The following is a 21,961-nucleotide window of genomic DNA, read 5'->3' as shown; positions in this document are numbered from 1 at the left end:
CCTCCCCTGCGTCTCTGAAATGAATCCTTATGCATTTCTAGTGGTTACTCCTTCTTTTATTGAGGGAGGGTCATGCTCCTATCCTGCGCAGTCACACGTGTCCAGAGCTCCTCCCTGGTGCTGACCTCACTCCCTCCAAGCCCCACCGGCCGCCTCCTGCTGCCCAGCCCCGGATGGTCAGTTAAAGGTGACACCCCCCCCCCTCCCAGCAAGTAGTGGGCTGAGGGACGTTGCAGTTTTTGGCAACAGAGGTGAGGGATGGGAGTGGATGATGCACAGGGACAAAGTGTTCAAAGGCACAGAGGGTAGGGAAAGGTGCGGAAGAAGACCTTGGGCGCTCGCCCTCTCACTCTCAGCCTGCTGGCAGGGTTAAGGCACAGTGCCTTCCTTCGGGTGCGAGAGTGTTCCTATCAGCCCTCTGAGGTAGATGCAGGAGTCTGTCAGCAAATCATAGGGGAAAGGCAGGAGGACAAGCCGCCTCGGCCATAAAACTTTGGGAGGAAGTATGCTTTCTTCCACTGCATAGTTAAAAGTCTTGCGTGGGGAATAAAAAGCAAGGGTGGGAGTTACCTGGGGCAGCACCTTGCCACGCTGAGGCCTCTCCCTGCACCCCCTCCCCAAAATAAACTCCATTCCTGGCTGGCACCGGAGATCTTCAGGGCAGCAGGCCCTCCGCTCAGCAAAAGCCTCTTGAATCCTCCCGGGGGGCTTGCCCCATCTTGTCCAACCTACTGTCCCTTCTTCGGCCAGGCCCTCAGTGGCAGTTCTGGCAATTCGGGTGGCACCTCTCCCCATCCATGTTGCACTGGCAGCCTCCGCTGGTGTCTCCGGGGCCCTGCAGGAAAGCAAGGCGGAAGAAGAGGTCAGAGTGGGAAGGCGGCTCAGGCAGTGTCCTTTTCTCAGCGCCCGCCCTTGGCATTAGAGGCAAAAGAGAAGAGCATCGTGTGAGCGTTGGGGGATCTCTGCCATGATTAACAGAAGGCTTGACTCCTGTACCTACCCAGAGTCTCCAGCTGTTGCCCCAGACCTTTCCAGCAATCAGAAGCCATGAGGACTGCCTACTCACTGCTTTCAAAAAGCAAAAATGGGTCTTGAGAAACAGACCATTTGTGCCACACATTCTGGATATGCAGAGACCCACCAGTCCTGAGTGACTTGTTGTGTTGTCCAAAGATGTGTATCCAAGAGGTTGACTAAGACCTCTTGATGCCCTGTTCTGCCCTCCCTGCGCAGTGGGGATAACGGAGATGGATTGTGAGGGATGATACGTTCTGTACAGATCTAGCCTTTTCCTGAGCGCTTCCTTTTATTGCCATTTTCACTCATCCCTCCCAGCTATCTATTGTACTCTATTTTTCCCAGCTGTCCTCTTTGCCGGCTTCCTGTCCTCTCCAAGAGCAACTGGGAAATACATTCCAGACATCAAGGCTCCTCCGAGAAGGGCAGTTCTTGTGGAAGTGGCTGGAAAGAGACTAATGACCACCGGTACTATGCCAGGGCCGTGCCATTGGCCCTCCGTCTCCATCCAGCCCTTGGGGTATAAACAGATGAAGGCCGAGTATAAGGATTGTCATTCAGATATTGGAGATGGCTGAAGAGCCTTTTGAACAGCTGTTAAGGTTGAAAACAGCCATGTTGGACCAGACCAAAGTAGGCCTTGCCAGTTTAACGTTCCGTTCACAGAGCAGATGACCAATTGCCTACAGGAAACCCACCAGGAGAATAGAATCATAGAATAGTAGAATCGTAGAGTTGGAAGAGACCACTGGGGCCATCCAGTCCAACCCCCTGCCATGCAGGAAATCCAAATCAAAGCATCCCTGACAGATGGCCATCCAGCCTCTGTTTAAAGACCTCCAAGGAAGGAGACTCTATCACCTTCCAAGGAAGTGCATTCCACTGTCGAACAGCCCTTACTGTCAGGAAGTTCCTCCTAATGTTGAGGTGGAATCTTTTTTCCTGGCGCTTGCATCCATTGTTCCTGGTTCTGTTCTCTGGAGCAGCAGAAAACAAGCTTGCTCCCTCTTCAACATGACATCCTTTCAAATATTTAAACAGGGCTATCATATCACCTCTTAACCTTCTTTTCTCCAGGCTAAACATCCCCAGCTCCTTGAGTCGTTCCTCATAGGGCATGGTTTCCAGACCCTTCACCATTTTTGTCGCCCTCCTTTGGACACATGGCTCCAGTTTCTCAATGTCATTTCTGAATTGTGGCGCCCAGAACTGGACACAATATTCCAGGTGGGGCCTGACCAAACCAGAATACAGTGGCACTATTACTTCTCTTGATCTAAACAGTATACTTTTATTGATGCAGCCTAAAATTGCATTGGCCTTTTTAGCTGCCGCATCACACTGTTCACTCATGTTCAACTTATGGTCTACTTGGACGCCTAGATCCCTTTCACACGTAGTTTCATTCAGCCAGGTGTCACCCATCCTATATTGCAGTGGGTTCAAACTGCAAGAAGAGATTCTGATTAAACATTAGGAAAAACATCTTTACTGTGAGAACACGGCATGGACCATCTTGGACTCTCCTTCCCTTTCAATGGCGGTGCATTGTCCACCAGGGAAGATGGCTGGACTAGAGGCCCCTCATGGTCCCTCACAACCCTGTGGTCTCCCCTCCTAAAGGGCTCTCTGCGCCTCCACAATGCTGTGACTGGAAAGGTGGCAAATGGAGCATCCCAGCCATTTCCAAGACCCTCCCTTGTTGCAGGATAATCCTAGCTTGTTTTGGTACAGGCTCACCGAAGACCCACTGGCTCCCTCTCCAGCCCAGTGCTCTCAGTCCCTTACCCCAGGACCCCAGCGTGGCCCTTTGGTCACCCAGCAGATCTCTGTCTGGCAGACAGGGCAACGGAGCCAGTCGCAGCCGCCCTTCTTCTGGACCACAATGCGACACACGGGGCAGTGCATGGCCTTGCCCAGCTGCACCAGCGCCTGGCAAGGAAGACGGAGAAGAAAATCAGCTCAGATAGCTGCCCACACGGGCTGGGCTTAGGGAGGCGCCTGTTCTGCTCTTTTGGTGACCCCTCTTGGCTCTCCTCTGCAAAGCCCTGCAGCAAGCTGGCTGTCAAGATGAGAAGTAGTTGGTGAGCCCTGGAGGCCAGGACTGTGAGGGCGAGGGACTTGGCAGGGATTTCCAAGGGGCAGGCGAGGACCTTGCTGCAAAAGCACCCCCCGCTGATAACCAGCCCCTGGGGGCTTATCAGCTCTGGCCCCTGCGCTGACTCCTCACCTTGAGCATATTGCTGGTTTCCCGGGCAGCAGCATCACTGTGGGCCTGGAACTGCAGCTCGTCCTGGTACTGCTTGCAGTTCATGCCCTCATGAATAGTCTGCAAGCAAAAACAAGAGCAGGAGGTCAGACTCAGGCAGTCATGGGGAGAGGGGCTAACCCAGCAGAGGCTCCAGGCTTGTGGGCTCCTTTCTGTCTGCCAGGCCTGGCTCATGCTGGGTGCCTGTCTTCTGTAACCGTGGCGAGGACCCCTGTGCACAAACCTCCCATGGGGATGGAGGCTCCTTGGCCCTGCGCAGTTCATGTGCAAAGGGCAGGTGAGCCACGTCCCTTCCGGAGGCTCTCCTTTCCTAAAGGGCTTGGTGTATAGGAAACTGCCACAAGAGACGGAAAGGAGGCAAGGGCTTTGCCCACAGCAGTGCTGTCCTGACTCCTGTAGCAGTACTCTGCCCTCTCTTTGTCCTTCAGCCAATGGAGACCCAAGGCCTGCAGAGGATGGCCCCTGGGCCTGCAAGCTTCTCTGGCCTGCCTTGGGACGGCCTCCTCTGCCTTCACACTCGCCAAGGCAACATCGGGGAACTCCTGGTCCAGCCAGGCACAGCTTCTGTTGCATAGGCAGAGTGTTAAAGAAAGGCAGAATGGTGGGAGGACACTTGAAAACAGGGACTGCTCAGGGAGGTGGCGAAGAGGAGCCTGCTGTGGGGGTCTATGCATGCTTCTGGGGTTCAGGAGGCAGGGCCCCATGCTCTTCTGCCCCTGCTCTTAGGTCTGTCTCCAATGATTTGTGAATCATGCAGAGCGAGTGTGCAAGGCCCAGCTTAGCTGCTCTTTCCTGGCACTGGGTGACAGCACAGCCTGCTGTGTTCTCAAAGGGGTGCCCAAGCCGCCACACGGACCCACCTTGCAAACGAGGCAGTTCAGCGCCCAGCAGATGGGGCAGCGGAACTCGTTGACGTCGTCCTCATAGATGCACCAGCCCAGGCAGTCGGCCGTCTGGCAGTGGTAGCTGTTCTGGGCCCGGCTCTCCGCCACCGCCAGGCGCCGCTTCAGGAACCGGTCATACTCGTCCCGAGACACCAGCTGCGGAGAAGAGGACAGATGAGCCAGCTCAGGGATGCCCACAGGTGGGACAAAACAAGGGAGATAGGAAGCATGGCTGTTTAGGTGGAATTGCTCTTTCTGTTGCTTGAGTCCATTGCACCATGTCCCTGCAGCAGCAGAAAACAAGCTTGCTCCATCTTCAACATAGAATCATAGAGTTGGAAGAGACCTCAAGGACCCCCATTCTGCCATGCAGGAATACACAAAGAAAGCACTCCCTGTGACAGATGGCCATCCAGCTTCTGTTTAAAAACCTTCAAAGAAGGAGACTCCACCACCCTCCATAGAAGCAGCATCTTCTACTGTCAAACGGCATTTACCCTCAGGAGGTTCTTCCTAATAGCTTGGAGGAGAGAAGAAAGAGAAGTGGCACAGGAGCCATGGACTGTTGGGTGATGGAGTAAATGGTTTCCTGCTACTCTAGGAGGCATGAACTTGAACCAGTGGGTTCAAATTACAAGAAAAGCAACACCAACTAAACATTAAGAACTTCCTGGTGGCAAATGCAGTTCAAAAGGAGAACGGAGCGCCTCAAGGGACAGTGGAGGTCTCTGAATAGAGGTGGGCTGGCTGCCTTTCAGAGGGGCTTCAGGTGTGTATTCCTCAATGGCAGGATGTTGGAATCGATAGTCTTTGCAGTCCCTTCCAACTCCATTATTTTAAGGGGAGGGGGAAAGACTGCAAAGCTTTCACTTTCTAGCATGGCAGCCAAAGTAGCCTATTAAAAAGCATCACTTCTCAGGCCCACATTCAAAGGAGGAGCTCAGCCATAAGGCTGTGGCTGCTGTAATGAGGATCCTCTGGCGGGAGTAAAGCCTTCCTGGTTGCAACTTGCCTGTTGCTGCGTGTCTTCAAGTTGTTTCCACATTATGACATGGGGTTTTCTTGGCAAGATGTGATCAGAGTGGATTTGCTTTTGCCTTCCTCTGAGAAAGCAAAACTCTTCCAAGATCACTCAGTGGGTTTCAGTAACTAAGCAGGGACCTGAACCCTGGTCTCCAGGATCACAGTCCAGCACTGAAGCCACTACACCACACTGACTCTCTAGCCTGCCATTTGCCTGTTAATTTATCATTTAAATTATATCCTACCTTTCCCTTTACACAGGATCCAAGGCAGCTGTGAGGATATGTTAATGCTTGCACAGTTTGTTTCCTTACATAGCCCACCCCAGGGAAGCCATTATCCAGCCACCGGGATCTAGATATTGGCCCTGGGATGGCCTGGCAGAATCAGTTGCTTAGGGACCCGATTCTACCACTTGCTGGTAGCAGATGCTGGCTGCCACCCATAAAGCAATAGCAATAGCAATAGCAAGTACAGTGCGCCCGTGTCATACGCGGGCACGCTTTACGCGGCTTGAGCATACGCGCTCAAGCCGCGGGCGCGCGCAGGGCAGAAGGGGAGGCACGTCCCATTCAATTGAATGGGCGTGCGCGCCCGTTGCGCCCCACACACCGCTGCACCGCCGTGCATGAGCCCCATTGTTTCCAATGGGGCTCGAGGATAGGCGGAAATCGCCTTACGCGGAGGGATCCGGAACGGATCCCCGCGTAAGGCGAGGACCCACTGTACATTTCTATACTGCTTATCAGCGCACTTAAGCACTCCCCAAACCATTTTCAATGTGTAAACTAATTGCCCCCATCAAGCTGGGTCCTCAGTATAGCAACCTCTGGAAGGATGCAAGGCTGAGTTGACCCTGAGCCCCTGGCTGGGACTGAACTCACAGCCTTGTGGTTTCTGAGTGAGTGGCTGGAATGTGGGGATTTAACCACTGTGCCACCAGGGATGTGACACTTTCCTCTACTGCTGCTGCATCCGTTTCTCACCAACAAATCCCACCCCATAGCAGGGATGTGTGAGCTGGGTTTCGGTATGGCGTCCTGACTCACCGCCTTGATCTCCCTGTCCTGGAGGTGGCTGTTGCAGGCGTAGGAGTCGTCCCGGAAGGGGCAGGGCACCTGCGGCTCCTCGGTGCAGTTGATCAGCTGGCGCAGGCAGTCCCTGGAAAGAAGGAAGGAAGGAAGGGAGGGAGGGAGAGATGGGGAGGTGTGCTTTCAGATGACCTGGCCCCAGAACAGCCCAGGGTGCCCCACTGACCTGCAGAAGCTGTGCAGACACTCGCGGAGCAGCACCCCTTCGCCCGGCTCCACCTCCAGGTAGCAGATGCGGCACTCGATCTCCTCCTGGTTGGGCACCAGGGCCTCTTCGTCCAACTGGCAGAGCTGCTGGAAGTTCTGCAGCCGTTCCTGCTCCAGCACCTGGGGGTCCAGGAGAAAAGGGAGGGGGTTTACAGCAGAGAAAGACACACACACACACACAGAGCATGCCTGGCATGGGAGGGAGGCTGCTGCTGCAGATGTGCTCGCAAGGGGCACAGGGCATCGCTCTCCATGGGCACCGGGCGCAGAAGACCTGCCTGGTAGTACTGGCGACTGAGTCCACTCAGAGACCCTCTTTAGTGTCAGAAAAGGGGGAACATAAATCCAAAGGATGGTGGGGAAATGCAGGGGTGGCTCTCTGGGGCTGCAACTCCCATCTGTACCACCTGGCATTTGTTTATTTGTTTCATTTCACTTCTGTGCCGCCTTTCTCCCCCCAAAAGGGACCTAAGGCAGCTCACAAGATAAAACATTATTAAAGCATCACAATAAATTTTTAAAGAAAAACACAATTAAAGTCATCTAGTTAAAATAGTACAAAATTAATACAAAAACATACAAATGTGCAAAACGTAACTAAAAACACATATATCCCTATAAAAACCACGCTGTCCTGATTATATGTTAAAGAGGCTGCTTAAATAAAAATGTTTTGCTTGCCAGCAAAATGCAAGGAGGGAGTAGTCTCAAATGCTACCTCCTTGCATTTGGCATAGCCGAAAGCCAGGGATGCTGGGTGCTGCAGTCCAACAACATCTTGAGGGCACTATTTCCTCACCCATGCCCCAGAGAGAGGGATGTTTTTGTGGCCCCCAACACTTCCAGCATCCCCAGACTGACCTTTTTCTGACCCAAACCCCCCCGAGAAGGCGAACCCCTGCTCCTCTTGGAAGCCTCCTCCTGGGAGAGCGGATCACTTGATAGCTAGGCCCCATGGCCGCCCCATACTGCTTAATTCTTTTGAAATGGTTTATTTTACTTAAATGACTCAAGGAGCCCCGGCGGCTCAGGGGCCAAATGCCAGTCCTGCAGCCCTAAGGCTGTGGGTTCGATCCCAGGCAGGGCTCCGGGTCCAGTTTGTTGGGGGCCATTGGCTAAAAACACATTGCAAACCACTTTGAGGGTGTTTTCTTCACTATGAAATGGTACAGAAATGTAAATGCTATTGCTGTCGCTATTTTTGAGGAGCAGGTGTGGGCCTAAGAGTTCTTCTTTTATTTCTTAGCCCATATGGCTTCCAGTGCATAAAAGTGGCCGCTGGACCAGTCAACTAGCCCTGGCACAAGAGGCCATGCCTCCCTCATGTGTGGCATTCATATCTCCTTGGGGTCCCACCACTGGAGGAAGAGAGGCCTTCTCATGTGTGGGGCGCTCCTCTTGGGCTTCACCTGCCGTTGGTTTCGTTCTGGCACCAAGTTAAAACGCATTTTCTTTTCAGATATTTGAGAGATCTTGCAGCACCTTTAAGATTAACTGAAAGAGCAAAGTTGGCAGGAGGAGGTTTCATAGAAGCAGACTGAAGTCTAGGAAAGTTCATGCTGCCAATCTCTTTCTTTCAGTTAGTCTCAAAGGTACAAGAAGATCTGTCTATATACTGATTCTACAGACTAACAGGGCTATATCTTTGAGTAGTCATGGGCTTGCTTTTTTGGCCTATTGGACTGTGGATTCTATTTAGAATTTGCTGTGTTGTTTAACTGAATGTACCTCATTTGGGGACAGCCAACAGGCAGGAATGATGGGAGTTGCTGCACATTATACAGTCAGCCCTTCTTATACACGGCTTTTTTATACACAGATTCAAGCATCCGCGGTTTGAAAATGTTCAAAAAAAGTATACATTTCAAATATCAAACCTTGGTTTTCCATTTTTTATAAGGAACACCATTTTGCATTTTGTCATTATATTTAATGGGATTTGAGCATACATGGATTTTGTTATCCACGGATGGGGGATCGTGGAACCAAACCCCAGCAGATAACAAGGGTCTGTTGGACAGGGACACACACACACACACAAATATACATATATCCTCCACCTATGTATGCATTGAATTTACCTCCCCATGTGGGACCCAAGGAGGCCATAGATGAAAACCAAGTCCACATTCATGCCTAGCTGCACATGAAGCTCTGCTGGAGAACCTAAAGCCCCAGCAGTTGGTCTTTAGTTTCAACAGCATCAGTGCAATGTCTCTCAGGGGCTGCCTTTTCCTTCTACATTAAATCAAATTGCCTGTCCCTCTCCCATCACAGCAGAGATCACTGAAGCCCCAAAGAATAAGAGTTTAGGTCAGTACTTGTGTGTGCAATACACAAACTAATCTTGTGTGGCTGGGGATCTTGTAGCACCTTTGAGACTAACTGTTTAAACGAAGCTGTAGCAGAAACTTTCCCAAACTCTGTCTACTTCCTCAGATGCAAGGAGTGGAATGCTGCTCAGGATGAATACCTGACAGCCAACATGGCTCACAAAAGATGCTAAAAAACAACAATTAAAAGGTACAATTAAAAAAAAGAATTAAAAACATCATATCATTATAACCATTTAAAAATATAAAGCCATTAAAACCATATGAAGAGTTGGCAGGGCATGGTGGTCTGAGTGCTGGACTAGGACTCCGGAGACCAGGGTTCGGATCCCAGCGTGGCCATGGAAAACCACTGGGTGACCCTGGGCAAGAAGTCACACTCTCTCAGCCTCAGAGGAAGGCATGGCAAACCCCTCTAAAGAAATTTGCCAAGAAAACCCCGCGATAGGTTGGCTGTAGGGTTGCCATAAGTAGGAAACACAACTACAAATGAATGGCAATGGAAATGCAAAATGTGTGGTTCTGGTGAGGAGATGACAAGTTTTAACAGTGGCACTGAGGGACAAACTGCCAAGCCTGGCCATTCCCAGGGCAAACAAAGGCCTGCCTTTTACTCACAGCTGAGTCCCCACTTGCTCCGACAACGTGGCCTTTTATACTTTGAGTCCTAGAGTGTGTTTCCAGTATAAAGCATGCTTATATTTTCCTGGGAAGGAGGTGTGCAGGAGCCATTCAGAGGTGCCTGTGACCCAACCAAGGGAATTAGCCAGCAGATGAAGATATTCAAACCCTGGTCTCCTGGAGTACTGGGCCAAGAATTCAAACTACACTGTCGCCCCAACAGACTTACTTTAAGCAGGCTTGCCAATGGCTTCCTCTTAAAATGAGAAGGCATTGGCCCAAGTGGGCCTCTGTGACTCAGCGAGGATGTGAACCCTGATCTCCCAGAGTCCTAGTCCAACACTTAAACCTGGCTCCAGCTGATGGCAAGCCTAGCCTAAGGTCTTCTGGCCAGATGTCTTTACAGAGAGTCTGCAGCGATTCCAACCCTGGTCCCCAACACCCAAAGCCACATCATGCCAGCTGGGTAAAACTGACACATGGCGACCCCCCTCTTAGGGTTTCCTTGGCATGATACCTTCAGAGGGTTGCCACTGCATTCCTCTGAGGCTGAGCACCTGACTTGCCCAAGGTTACCCAGCCGGTTTCCACGGCTGAGTGGGGATTCGAACCCTAGTCTCCTAGGCCACACCATGAACTGCTTTGGTTTCTGAATAAAGCCTTCCGTTCTGCATGGAAGTTTGGCTTTTTGAGCCAAAGTCAGTCCAACAGACGACCGCATCGCTATCTGGAGCAAATGGTGAAGAATCTGGAAACAACCAAGCCCTATGAGGACTTACGGAGCTAGGGATGTTTAGCCTGGAGAAGCTTAAGAGGTGATATGAGAGCCCTGTTTAAGTATTTGATATATTGAGGAGGGAGCGAACTTGTTTTCTGCTGCTCCAGAGAATAGGACACAATGGAGCAATGGATGCAAGCTCCAGGAAAAGAGATTCCAGCTCAACATTAGGAAGAATTTCCTGACAGCAAGAGCTGTTCCACAATGGAAGATGCTGCCTTGGAGACTTTGGTGAAGTCTTCTTCTTTGGACGTCTTTTAACAGAGGCTGGGTGGCCGCTTGTCAGGGATACTTTGATTGGGAGTTCTTGCACGGCAGAATGGGGTTGGTATGGATGGCCCTTGAAGACTCTTCCAACCTTCTGATTCCTTGATTCATTCTTAGGATCAGCTGTTGGTTTAAGACCAATGGTGAGCAGAGGCCACTTAATGCTCCTGTTTACAGCTCCCACACAGACAGACACACAGCTGCCCCTCTTTGGGATGAGGCAGAAGCAGAATGGCAGGCCAATGCCATCTCCCTAGCCACACTTCATCCCACACAACGGGAAGGGGCTCGCTCCTAAGCAGGCCTGCCCAGAACTGAGCTGTGCTTTTGTGGCATTGATGTGGAAGTGACCAAACCGGATGAGGATTCCAGCTGGCCTTCCTGCCAAGGTAAAAGCTCTTCTCCTTCCTCTGATGAGCTATAACTCCCCCAGACCCTTCCTGGACCCAAATGATTCTATGGGGCCTAGAAAAGCGTTCCCTGCCTTAAAGGTCAGCCAGAGCTTTCTCTCCGCAGCTGGTCAGCGCAAGTGGCCAAGAGGTTGGGAAGCCAGCTGCGCCAAGGCTAAATGCTCCAAGGAGGTTGGTCAGCAGCCAGGATGGGAGAGTGTCAGATTTCTTAGGCTGCATCCACACTGGAGAAATAACCCGGTTTGGCACCGCTTTAACTCTTTCTGGCTCAAGGTTATGGAATTCTGGGAGCTGGAGTTTGTTGTGGGCCCAGAGCGGAGCAGAGCTTAAAGAAGAAAAGCCCCACAACAAACTCCAACTCCCAGAATTCCATAGCCTTGAGCCAAGGCAGTTAAAGCAGTGCCAAGCAGGGTTATTCCTCCAGTATGGATGCAGCCAAAACAGCCCCTAGCAGGGGAAAGGGTCTCATCCAGGTTTGCTTGGGAATAAGTATCACAACAGCAGGGCCCTGGAATGGCATGTGGGGTGGGACGGGTGAGAAGGGGGTGGACGCTCAAGTCCCCTGAAATGACTGGGCAAAAGTGAACCACTACAATTCCGATGGCGTCAAGCCCCCTCAGGCATTATCCATCAGAACAGCTCTGAAAGGTCATTAGTCTGCTATTGCTTTCATGGTACTAAACTTGTTACTACTTTGTGTAACAGGTTCCCAACAGGTGCTTCATTAGTAATGCTTTACAAAAAGGAGGATAAACGCAAACATGACACCAGCCTTTCTGCATCCCCCCCCGCCCCCCACCCCAGGTTGCTATAGAGAGAGCAGAGGAAGCAGGTGAGTCTAGCCCAAAGGCATCATTTAATACAACAAGGGAGAGACTCTCCAATTCATGTCAGAACATCCATTATACAATCATGCTTTGCAGACATTAACCTGTCTCTGAACATCACCCACTACTTCCATCACAGTAAAATGGAGAGAGAAGGACCTCTCTGTCCCAACCCGCAGGCTGCTCCCCACTGGCACCCCTTTCTGGGTAGACCAAAGCCGGGAACACGGGGCCAGGTACCAAGCAAGGCCTGTTTCAAGACCCACCGTCTGACTGGGGCAAGCAGCTGGCCAGCCTGCCTACCAAGTGCAAAAAGAACGAAAGGACAGGACCTGGGTGCCATTTTTCTTGCAAAGTGCACTTAAGGCAGAGGGACGGGGGACAGGAGAAGCTTTGCTCAAGGCAGAGGACCATTTGCTTGCACTGGGCCTTCAACAGGGGAGTCTCCAAGGCAGAGAGGCCTTGCCATTCAGTCAGCCCCTGGCTTTTGAGGTGACTTTGTCTGACTGTCTCAGAGGCAGCACAGAGGCTCTACTGCCCAATAAGTTCCAAAAACCCATGCAAAGGGGGAAGAGTGGTCCAAAATCACCTCTGGCAGCTGTGACAACTTCTGGCAGGCAGCAACAGCATCTGTCCCCTTGGCTCCACAAAAGCGCAAGAGAGGCAGGGCACAGAGAAAAGACCAGAATGCCACTCAAGTAAGGCACTGCGGAGGGTCAGAAGGGAGGAAGCTCTAGAGGCTCCAGTGATGGACAGACTCAAGGACAAAACACACCCTACGACATGCGACTGTTGGCTGGGCAGACCCTGTCCTGGGGGCAGCAAAGACCACTGGGGTGGGGTGGGGTGGGGTGAAGAGGTCACAGGCTGGAGGGTGGCAACCGTCTGGGCATCTGGGCAGGCCACAGCTTCCACTATGTGAGTCCCCCCCTCCCAGCCCCCACTAGGCTACTCTCCCCCTTCCCAGCATCCCAAACACTCCTATAAATTTTTTCAGGGGATGGAGAGTACAACTCGGGAAGCAACACCCTGTTGAAAGAGGTAAGGGGGCTACAGGAAGGGTCCAAGCTGGGACATGGCCAAAGGCCCCCCACGACACAAGGCCACCTTGGCTCACCCCCCCCTCTGCCTTCTGGACCCTTCCACGGGGGGAGGCTTTCTCGGCTTTCCCACAGAACCGGAAAGATCATCTCAGTCCTAAAACAGAGAAGGGACGGAGGAGGGGCTGCCAAGTGAGCCCTCCAGCGAGACCAGATCTCCATTGCCCTGTGTGCGGCTCCTGCCACAGACTACTTCTGTTAATGCAGGAGATCCCTGAGACTTTCACTTTGTCCTACAGCATGGCTTCTTCCTGCTCCCAACTCTTTCAAAGGCTGACTGGTCCACAAAGCTGAACAAGGCACAACCCTCCCCCCCGATCTTCTCAGCCATCCAATGAGGAAGAAAGCGCCTCCAGATCCCTCTTGCCATCCCAGCACCTGAGGCTCGGTCACTGCCTGGCTGTCCCCCAGCCACTGGCACCAAGTCCTTCTCCAAGGAGGGTCCGGCTGCCCAAATCAATGCATGGCAGGAGCAGGGAATGAAGGAGGAGGAAGGCCGGGAGTAGAAGGGGGGCGTTGCCCTGAGATTTACAGCTATGAGAACTCCGAGGAAAGATGGATGAAGTCATCCAGGGAGGCAAGGTTGTTAGCACAGGGGCCAGCTGAACCGTCTTCTCTCCTTCCCTTTTCCTGCCGTAAGAGAAGAAAGAAGAGAAGAGAGTCATCACGTGCCAGGGAGGGGGGCACTGGGAGCCCCCTTCCTCACACGAGGCTTTGCTGACCCCCTTGACCACACCCCAACTCTGCACAGCCTCCCAGGAGAGCAAAACGGGAGCACAGGTATGCACCCTGGAAGACTCTCAGCACCACTGGAGGGTTAACGCAACCCACCGCATTTCAAACGTAAATGATTCTCCCATTGTACAGTCAGCCTTCCGTATCCACAGGTTCTTTATCCATGGATTCCAGCACCCACTGCTTGAAAATATTTTTAAAAATATATCACTTCCAAAAAGCAAAACTTGATTTTGCCATCTTACACAAGGGATGCCATTTCATAACACCACTATATTCTGTGCGACCTGAGCATGCACTGATTTTGGTATCCACAGTGCTCCCAGGAACCAAACCCAAGTGGACAACAAGGGCCCACTGTGTGTGTGTATTATATGTGAAATGACATAAATAAAACTCAAAAACATCGCTTGCTTAAAAAATAACAAACACACAGTATATACAGGGGAATTATATTTCACATTCTGATTTTACAAAAACAATAAAGGAAGATAACACAACCACACACTGCTCCTTCATTCATGCCACTATCAGTGATGCAGGTGGGGTGGCGTTTTCCATGGTGCCCCTGAAAGAGGGTTTATCCTGGAAACATGCAGGGCTCAAGAGCACAATTTCTTCTTTACTGCTGCAAATTGGTTCCTTCCCAGTTCTCATCCTTCCACACAAGGCTGTTTGCTGATGGATGGGAAGCACCAAGCCTCTGCTCCCCCAGTTACACTATTCTCAGTGCCTTAACACCATTGCCTACCTTCCTGGGGCCAAGGCTTTCCTTAGCAAATTTAGAACAGCTGCACAGCAAGTGCTCTCCTACGATCTGTGGCAGCCTCCTTCGCAGGGACCCTCCTTACATAAAAGGAGGTGGATGCACGTAATACAACACACCAGTAGAAGCTGCAAGAAAGACAGAGGGGCTTTCCCCTCTGAGAAGAGCATTAAGAGACCTGCTCACCTTCTGGTACTGCAAGATCCCCTCCTTCTCCTGCTGCATCCGCCACAGCTCTGTCTCATCTGGTTGGTAGCTCCCGGGAACCACGTAGCTGGCAGGGCGGTCGGTGCTGCACATCTCACAGCCGGGGCGAGTGGGCTTGTTGATGAATGTGCAGGTGGGACAGGACCAGCCATCCTGTAGGGACAATGGGGCCAGGGGGCTATTGATCTGCTCCTCCCCCCAAAGGCTGGGCAGGCAGTCTGGCTGCAGCTGGGCACCCCAGGACTGCCCCCATCCCACCCCCACCCTCTCATCATCAGTACTACTCATGCACTTTACTTCCACCCCACCTTTTCAGAGAACCAATAATTAAAGCATATTATAGAATATATTCAATGTTAGAATCAAAACTATCAACAACATTAAGAATTCCTCAGAAGATTTTAAAAATCCATTAAAGACAGGATAATTAAAACAATATAACACCCCCCCCAATCCCTTCCTTTAAAACCTTTAGTTCTCAAAAGTCTGCTAGAATTAATAATCAATAATAACAACAACAATAATTATTTAAAAAAAAGATCTTTGCCTGCTGATGCAAAGCCAGCAAGAAGGGAGCTCCAGAGTCTGGGAGCAGCCACTGCTGTGTCCCCACCAACCATGACTATGAAGGTGGTAGGACTGAGAGGAGGGCCTTTCTGGGCCTGGGCAGATCCAGGCAGAAGAGTCCTTCAGATAGCCAGGACCTGAGCTGCACAAGGCCTCATAAATCACAACCAGCATTCTGAAGCATGCTCCATTTTTAGCCTGTGCCAAGAGGAGAAAATATGCAAAGCAGGAGGATACTCTCTGGCCCTTCTCAATAATGAGCTGTAGATCAGGAGAGAGTCACACCAAGGAAAAGGAAAGCATAGGGTGGTTCTGCTGGGAATAAGGAAGGAGGGAAGGATGGAGGGAGGGAGAAACTCCCTCCTTGGGTAACGTTTAGAGGAAGGAGTGCCTACTGGTGCAGGAGACGGTGGAGCAGCCATGGAGGGCTGAGGGGCCTGGGCATGGCCAGGAAGAAGGTTGCCAAGCTGCAGAGATCCCAGGAACTGACTGATCTCCCCAATATCCATCTTCTTCTTGCCGTCTTTCATACCTGCTGGCAGAGGAGACATGGGGATGGGGGAGATGTTACTTCCTTCCAAGAAGAAGCTGGAGATCAAGGGCTGGGACACAAAGGCCCCTTCTAGTGAGCCCCTAGCCCCTTCTTTGGAGGGTGTGGCCTTTTTGGAAAGCCAGCCACCCACTGACCTTTCTTTGGCGGGGGGTTAGGCAATGTGCTGTACTTGCGCCGGGCGTCAGAGGTATCGGCTAGTGGGGAGGGGGCCACCTGCAGGACCACCCAGTCCTTATCCTCCTTGTAGCGCTGCTCTGAGAGGTTAGCGCCCTTGGCCGAGAGGAGATAGAGAAAGGCAGTGTCTCCATCCTTCCGGATTCCATAAGAGCCGACTGTTCGGTCATCTACACAGAGGCACTGCCCAATAATCCAGCACTGGACGGTGGGGTGGAACCCATAATGCTGAAAGACCTGGGGGGAGGGGGCAGAGAGAGAAAGTGGGGCAGGAAGAAGAAATGGGGTTAAGTAAGATGTGTGATGCCCCCCTCCTGATTTGGTAGCTTCTCCAGCTTCTCCCCAACTGTTGATCATGTATGCATGACTCTCCCCAGCAGATGGCGAGGCACCCAGGTGAGACTCTGGCCCATACCTGCTGCCTGAGTGCTGCAATCGTGGTGTAAGTGTGGACACGGATGGTGATGTTAGCTGAGCACTCAGCGTCTTCCACTTGTACCTTCATACTAGAAGGGGAAGGAACCAACCCAGATAAGATGGACATGCCATGGTAAACAGCCCACAAGGTAGGAAGGGGGGCATGGGTTTTCCAGCCCACAGGCCCCCACCTGCCCCAAGGTCTCCAGAACACCCACTCACCCACCATGCCCACACCTGATCTCACTGGTGGGGTAGCAGGACTCCTTCAGCAAGACACGCAGGGGGATGCGCTGTTGAGCGAGCGCTGTGGCCCATCGCACGGCCTCCACCTCGTCACCAACCTCAACAGCCGCAGACAGACGGAGCGCCAGCTCTTCTGGGAGAGGTGGGGCAAGAGACTTGTTGGTTTTATTGTTAAAAGCCATATATGCCACTTTTCTGGACCACGTCTGGTCCAGGAGGCAGAATCTGACATGAGCTGGCTAGATCAAGTGCTGCGCCACTCTGCCTGGATGTGGAAGCAGAAGCCTTCTCTCATTCAGACCTCAGATAAAAAAACTCTGCCCTCCTGGAGGTTAATAATTGCTGCTGAACAAAGGCTCACAATACATGATACTGCTGTCATTTCTTCTCACGGTCTGTTGCCAATCTGAAAACGTTGTGCTAAACAATAAGCCACTGGCCTATTTTAAAAAGAGTCAGATTGTTTAGTACAAAGTTTTCAAACTGTAAAACTACTTATTTTATTTAAGTAAGTATCCTAATGCCATCCACTTTCACAAAAGCATCTGGGGAGTCTTGTGTCTCCAGCCAATCCATGCTCCCCAGCTCCTCATCAAGCAAGCATTTGCTGGGAACTTTTCCTTGCAGCAAAGACTTCCACAGGGCAATTTATTACATTTTATTACATTTTATGTGTAAATATAACTTTTCCTTCTTTAGCAAGAATATCTATGTGATTCTTCCCACCTCCTCTTTCCAACTGTGCTTCACAGCTGCCCTCTTAAACATTTTTACAAACAAAAGCAGCAAGCAAAATACCGCACTTCTTGAAAACAAGGCAGAATTTAAGACTGAGAAAGTTCTCAGGCAACAACTGGATTTTCTTTGTACACGCAGAGCTAGCTTTCCAAGTAATGAAAACCTGTGATTTACTTCCCTTGCATAAGCAGCACCCTCTTCTAGAAATAGTTTCATTTAATCTTTATTCTCCAAAGTGATCTGCTAGCCCTCGGTTGGCAAGCTGGAGCTTTGGGTGGAAAAAGAGGTAGCCTCCTTTGGCCTCCAGATTGCCAATTGCAAAGCGACCTGTGTCTGTCTGCCACCAACCTTTGCCTGCAAGCTGTGAGGTCAGAGAGGCGTCTGGTTCTGACACAGGCAGAGAGTTCATAGCAGCAGAGGGATGGGGAAGGAGCCGTCCGGTGAGTATGTTGGTGTTCTCAGCAGCTGCGGGAGAGAAAGAGAGAGAGAAATGTATGGGTGGAGGCTGATTAGCCAGTGGGCAGTTCAGAATCCAAACCTATTGGCACAGGAAGCAGACAACTATGTCTCACATTCTGCACAAGAGGAAACCCAAGGCAAAAGATGAACATGGCTAAAGTGGAAGGCAAAGGAACAAACAGATGGACACCCAGAAACATACACCATTAAAGTGTTACATCAACTGAAGAGCAAACCAGGGCACAGCTGGCAATGCTCAGTGCTGTTATTTAATAAGCCCACACCAAACTGCCCATCATGGCAACTACACAGAGCAGAACTTACATTTACAAATCTCTGAGAGACAAGCATCCTTATCTGCAAGGGCAGACCTGCCCAGCAGAGCAAGAGAGAAAGAGCTGACTACGGAGGGAAACTTCACTCTCGTCACAAGTGTGCTCCCTTGGAGAGTGGGAAGCACCAAACCACATCCAGTCACCCTGCCCAGGTCAAGATGCTGGGGGCTCTCAGCCAGCATATCCCTCTACCAGCAAATGCCCTTGTGTTGCAGTGCTCCAGCTACAAGCCTCTATCACCTCTTGGGCTCAAGACTCCTAGCAATCCTGGAAGGGAGGATCTGATGCTATTGCCCAAGTCTTCAGCCAGGAACTCCCACTAAGCCTGGCAGCTAGAGTGAAGGGGAAGGGCAGGATGTTGTAATGCTATGCTTCTCATTCTGCAGCCCTCAAGTTCTGTTCAAGACAGACCACTTTTCACCCCTTGTGACAACAAACCACTGTTCAAGGCACCACAAAGCAAGCCTTGGAAAGCCTTGCAGCTTAGAGGGCACAAGTTTCTATCCTCTTGCCCACATCCTGTCTACTCTTGCCACTAGAGCTCACCAACCAGCACCTGTCGCTTAATAACGCCTTCCCAGGCAGTGGCTGACCTTTTTGTACCTCCCAGATGGAACTGCTGATGACCGACCACCATTTCTGTGCCTCCTGCTCGTCCTCAAAGTGAAAGACCAAGGGGTCATCTGGGCGGGTTAAGACCTTCAGCTCATGACATGTGGCCGTCTTCACCTCATAGGAAATCTCTTTGAGGCTGTACTCGACAATGCTCTGGAGGCACAAAAGGGTCATTAGGACAGTGCAAAGCCAAATGGTCTCCCTTCTTTCGTGAAGCCACTCCTCACACTCTGCAACATGCCAGCAAAGCATGCAAAAGCCAAAGCATCCACTCCATTTCCCTCAAAGACTCTCTTGGCAGCGTCAGTATGACGACAGTTCCTTCCAAGGTTTAGGGCAGCAAATCTCCCATACAAGCTGGGTGCTCTAGCAGGCTCACTGCAGCCGGGAGGGATCTACCTGTACTTATGGAGAAGGAAGGCAGCCCTTTCCTGGAACTCTGACTGCAGGAAGAAGCAGAACCCGGCATATATCTTCCCCTGGTCTGCCTTCTCAGTCTTTGTCCACAGCATTACAAGGTAAAATTGCTGAGTATAAGGATGCTTACAGGAAAAGGGAAGCAAGGAGGTACTCTCCCCTCACACACACACACACATAAAGAAGAGAAGGCCCAAGAGGCAGCTCAAAAGCTGCCAATTCCTTTCCCACCTCCCTCTTGCCAGCCTAGCTAGCTTTTGTAGCTACTTCCCTGGCCTGGAATGCCAAGTGTTTGTAGCTAATCCCTCCTGGCGTGTTGCAAGCAGTTATGCCCCGCCTGTCAACCCCAAAGGCCCCGAAACAGCTTACAAAACACTGCCCTGAGCTTTACAGTTGCCCAGAAGGAGCGTGAGGAGAAAGGGCTGGGAATCCCCCAGTGCCCCCAGCTTTGGATGGAATCTCTCCATCCATTTTTCTCAGCTGGTTGAATCTGTGTTTTCTGTTATACTGAACTAGTTTTAATGTCTTTAAATAGTTCAGTGTCATTTTCATACTGATCATCTCCAAAGAATGCTAGAGTTGGCAGAGACCCTAAAAAGGCCATCCAGTCCAACCCCCTTCTTCTGCCCTGCAGGAACTCTCCATCAAAGCATCCCCATCGACAGATGGGCATCCAGCCTCTGCTTAAAGACAGCCTCCAAGGAAGGAGACTCCACTATAATCTCCGAGGAAGGAGTGGGTTCCTCTGCCAAACAGCCCTGACTCTCAGGAAGGTCTTCCTAATGTTGAGCTGGAATCTCTTTTCCTGCAGCTTGCATCCATTGCTCCATTGGGTCCCATTCTCTGGAGCAGCAGAAAACAAGCTTGCTCCCTCCTGAATATGACATCATTTAAAATACTTAAAGAGGGCTCTCATCAGATCCCCTCTTGACCTTCTCTTCTCCAGGCTAAACATCCCCAGCTCCCTAAGCCAATCCTTCATGGTTTCCAGACCCTTCACCATTTTGGTTGCCCTCCTTTGGACACATGGCTCCAGTTTCTCAATCTCCTTTTGGAATTGTGGGGCCCAGAACTGGACACAGTACTCCAAGGAATAGAGCCACTATATCCAAAGCAGAGTATAGTTGCACTATGACTTCCCTTGACTTCTATTGATGCTGCCTAGAATGGCATTGGCCTTGTTAGCTGCCGCAGGGCACTTCGTTGTTTATTTGTCCCAAGGTTCTATATCCTGCCTTTTGCTGACCATGGGATCCAAGGCGGGTTCCAACAAGGCCTCCCCTTGAAAGGCCCGGGGGAAGACAAAGGCTTCAGCCGCTGAAGGGAAGGGCAAGAAGGGGCTTGGGCTGGGGCTCCCTTCCGACTCTTCTGGGGCAGAAGGGGGTTTGGGAAGGAGGCCCCGAAGAAGGGACCCTGGACTGGCTGGCCCTCCAGGGTCCCTTCCCAGCCGAGAGTCCTCTGTATTCCCGCACGGCCGAGGCTGCTGCTGCCCTGCGGACGATCCCTGGCCGGGTGGCTCACCGGCTCCGGCCCCGACTCGGGCCCTGCCCTCAGTCCGAGCCGGAAGCGCTCCGGGCCGGGCGCCGCGCTGAGCTGCAGCCGCAGGAGACGCCGCCGAGGGAGAGGCTGCCATGATTCCCGGCCGGAAGGAGGAAGAGAAGGGGAAGAAGCGGAGGCCTCGGGCAGAGACGGAGGCCAAGGCGGCGGGCGAGGCAGCCAGGCCCGGGCGGAGGCCAGAACCGACGGCGACGGAGCCACTGGAGAAGGAGCCGCCATCGCATTCGCCGACGACTCCCGCCGGAACCGGAAGCGGCCGCCGCTCTTCCTAATGCCCTTGCCGCCTTACTTCCGGTGGCGCGTCCGGCACCGATTCCCTTCCCCCCGGAAACCGCGACCCCGCCCCTTGGGTTCCGGGAAGAGCGGCTTATTGAGTTCTTTCAAAAGCATCATCATCATCATCATCATCATCATCATCATCATCATCATCATCATCATCATCATCATCATCATCATCATCATCATCATCATCATCATCATCATTACCTATTCCGTAGACTTAACTCCTCCGAGGAAGCCGCCTGAAGTCTGCCAGTTCTTCCTTTCAGGCCCAAAACTCCAGTTCGAGAGGCTTTAACTGCCCCACTCAGTGCTAGGGAATCCTGGGAACTGTAGTTCGTTCTGGCGGCAGAGCGCTCTGACAGAGAAGCTCAATGTCTCACAAAATAATAACCTTTTTTAGAAACTGTATTTATTATACCCCGCCTACGATCATGACAGTATCCCAGAATTCCAGCGTCTTTTGGACCTAAGTTTGGCCCGTGCAGACAGGCCGAAATAAAGCTTCCTTGGGTCAACTCGTCAGTATAAAGCTGCATCCACACTGGAGGAATAACCCAGTTTGGCACCACTTTTCAGCATCCTGGCTCAAGGCTATGGAATTCTGGGAGCTGGAGTATATTGTGGGGTCCAGTTCTGCTCTGCTCTGGGCCCACAACAAACTCCAACTCCCAGAATTCCATAGCCTTAGGCCAGGACAGTTAATGCTACAAGATCTCTGCATACTGGTCCTAGTACAGACTAACACAACTATATCTTGGAATAATAGTATGTCGCTGTGTTAGTCTGTAGAATCCGTCCGCAAAAGGATCTTGTAGCACCTTTGAGACTCACTGAAAGAAAGAAACCAATAGAAGTCTGGTGTCTAGATCAAGGGAAGCCATAGAGCCACTCTGGGCCTCACCTGGAATAATAATCTTGGCTCCAGTTCTGGGTACCACAATTCAAAAAGGATGTTGAGAAACTGGATCATGTCCAAAGGAGGGCAGCTGAAATGTGAAGGGGCTGGAAACCAGGAATCCCTATGAAGAGAGACTTAGGAAGCTGGCGATGTTTAGCCTGGAGAAGA

General features: G+C 51.5%; 1 protein-coding gene across 5 annotated transcripts; it reads right to left on the bottom strand.

The window, feature by feature from the left end:
* Window positions 1-48: 48 nt before the first annotated feature.
* Window positions 49-20,883, bottom strand: LOC149317785 (ranBP-type and C3HC4-type zinc finger-containing protein 1-like). 5 transcript variants are annotated; one of them, XM_089518201.1, is made up of 14 exons: window positions 20,578-20,883; window positions 18,618-18,792; window positions 17,579-17,695; window positions 16,469-16,625; window positions 16,245-16,335; window positions 15,790-16,066; window positions 15,498-15,637; window positions 14,515-14,688; window positions 6,451-6,611; window positions 6,243-6,354; window positions 4,147-4,326; window positions 3,248-3,346; window positions 2,806-2,949; window positions 49-835 (listed from the first exon to the last, which is right to left on the bottom strand). In XM_089518201.1, exons 1-14 carry the CDS (start codon window positions 20,830-20,832, stop codon window positions 755-757), a joined length of 2,163 nt encoding a protein of 720 aa, XP_089374327.1. In that variant the 5' UTR covers window positions 20,833-20,883; the 3' UTR covers window positions 49-754. The 5 variants fall into 5 exon arrangements, with proteins under 5 accessions (XP_089374327.1, XP_089374328.1, XP_089374331.1 ...); XM_089518202.1 differs by having other exon boundaries at window positions 15,498-15,634; XM_089518205.1 differs by having other exon boundaries at window positions 16,484-16,625.
* Between the last annotated feature and the right edge of the window lie 1,078 nt (window positions 20,884-21,961).

This window comes from Sceloporus occidentalis, unplaced genomic scaffold (genome assembly GCF_023333645.1).
Source record: "Sceloporus occidentalis isolate IW3139 unplaced genomic scaffold, rSceOcc1.0.p SCAF_3, whole genome shotgun sequence".
NCBI classification, from domain to species: Eukaryota; Metazoa; Chordata; class Lepidosauria; order Squamata; family Phrynosomatidae; genus Sceloporus; species Sceloporus occidentalis.
This window is presented reverse-complemented; position numbering and strand designations above follow the sequence as displayed.

Bases quoted from the DNA above. Each gene is read 5' to 3' on its own strand.
- LOC149317785 (XM_089518201.1), bottom strand. From the start codon at position 20,832: ATGGCGGCTCCTTCTCCAGTGGCTCCGTCGCCGTCGGTTCTGGCCTCC. The intron at 16,067-16,244 runs GTATGGGCCAGA...CCCTCCCCCCAG, and splicing joins TTGCAGCACTCAGGCAGCAG to GTCTTTCAGCATTATGGGTT. The intron at 2,950-3,247 runs GTGAGGAGTCAG...CTTCCTTGCCAG, and splicing joins AAACCAGCAATATGCTCAAG to GCGCTGGTGCAGCTGGGCAA.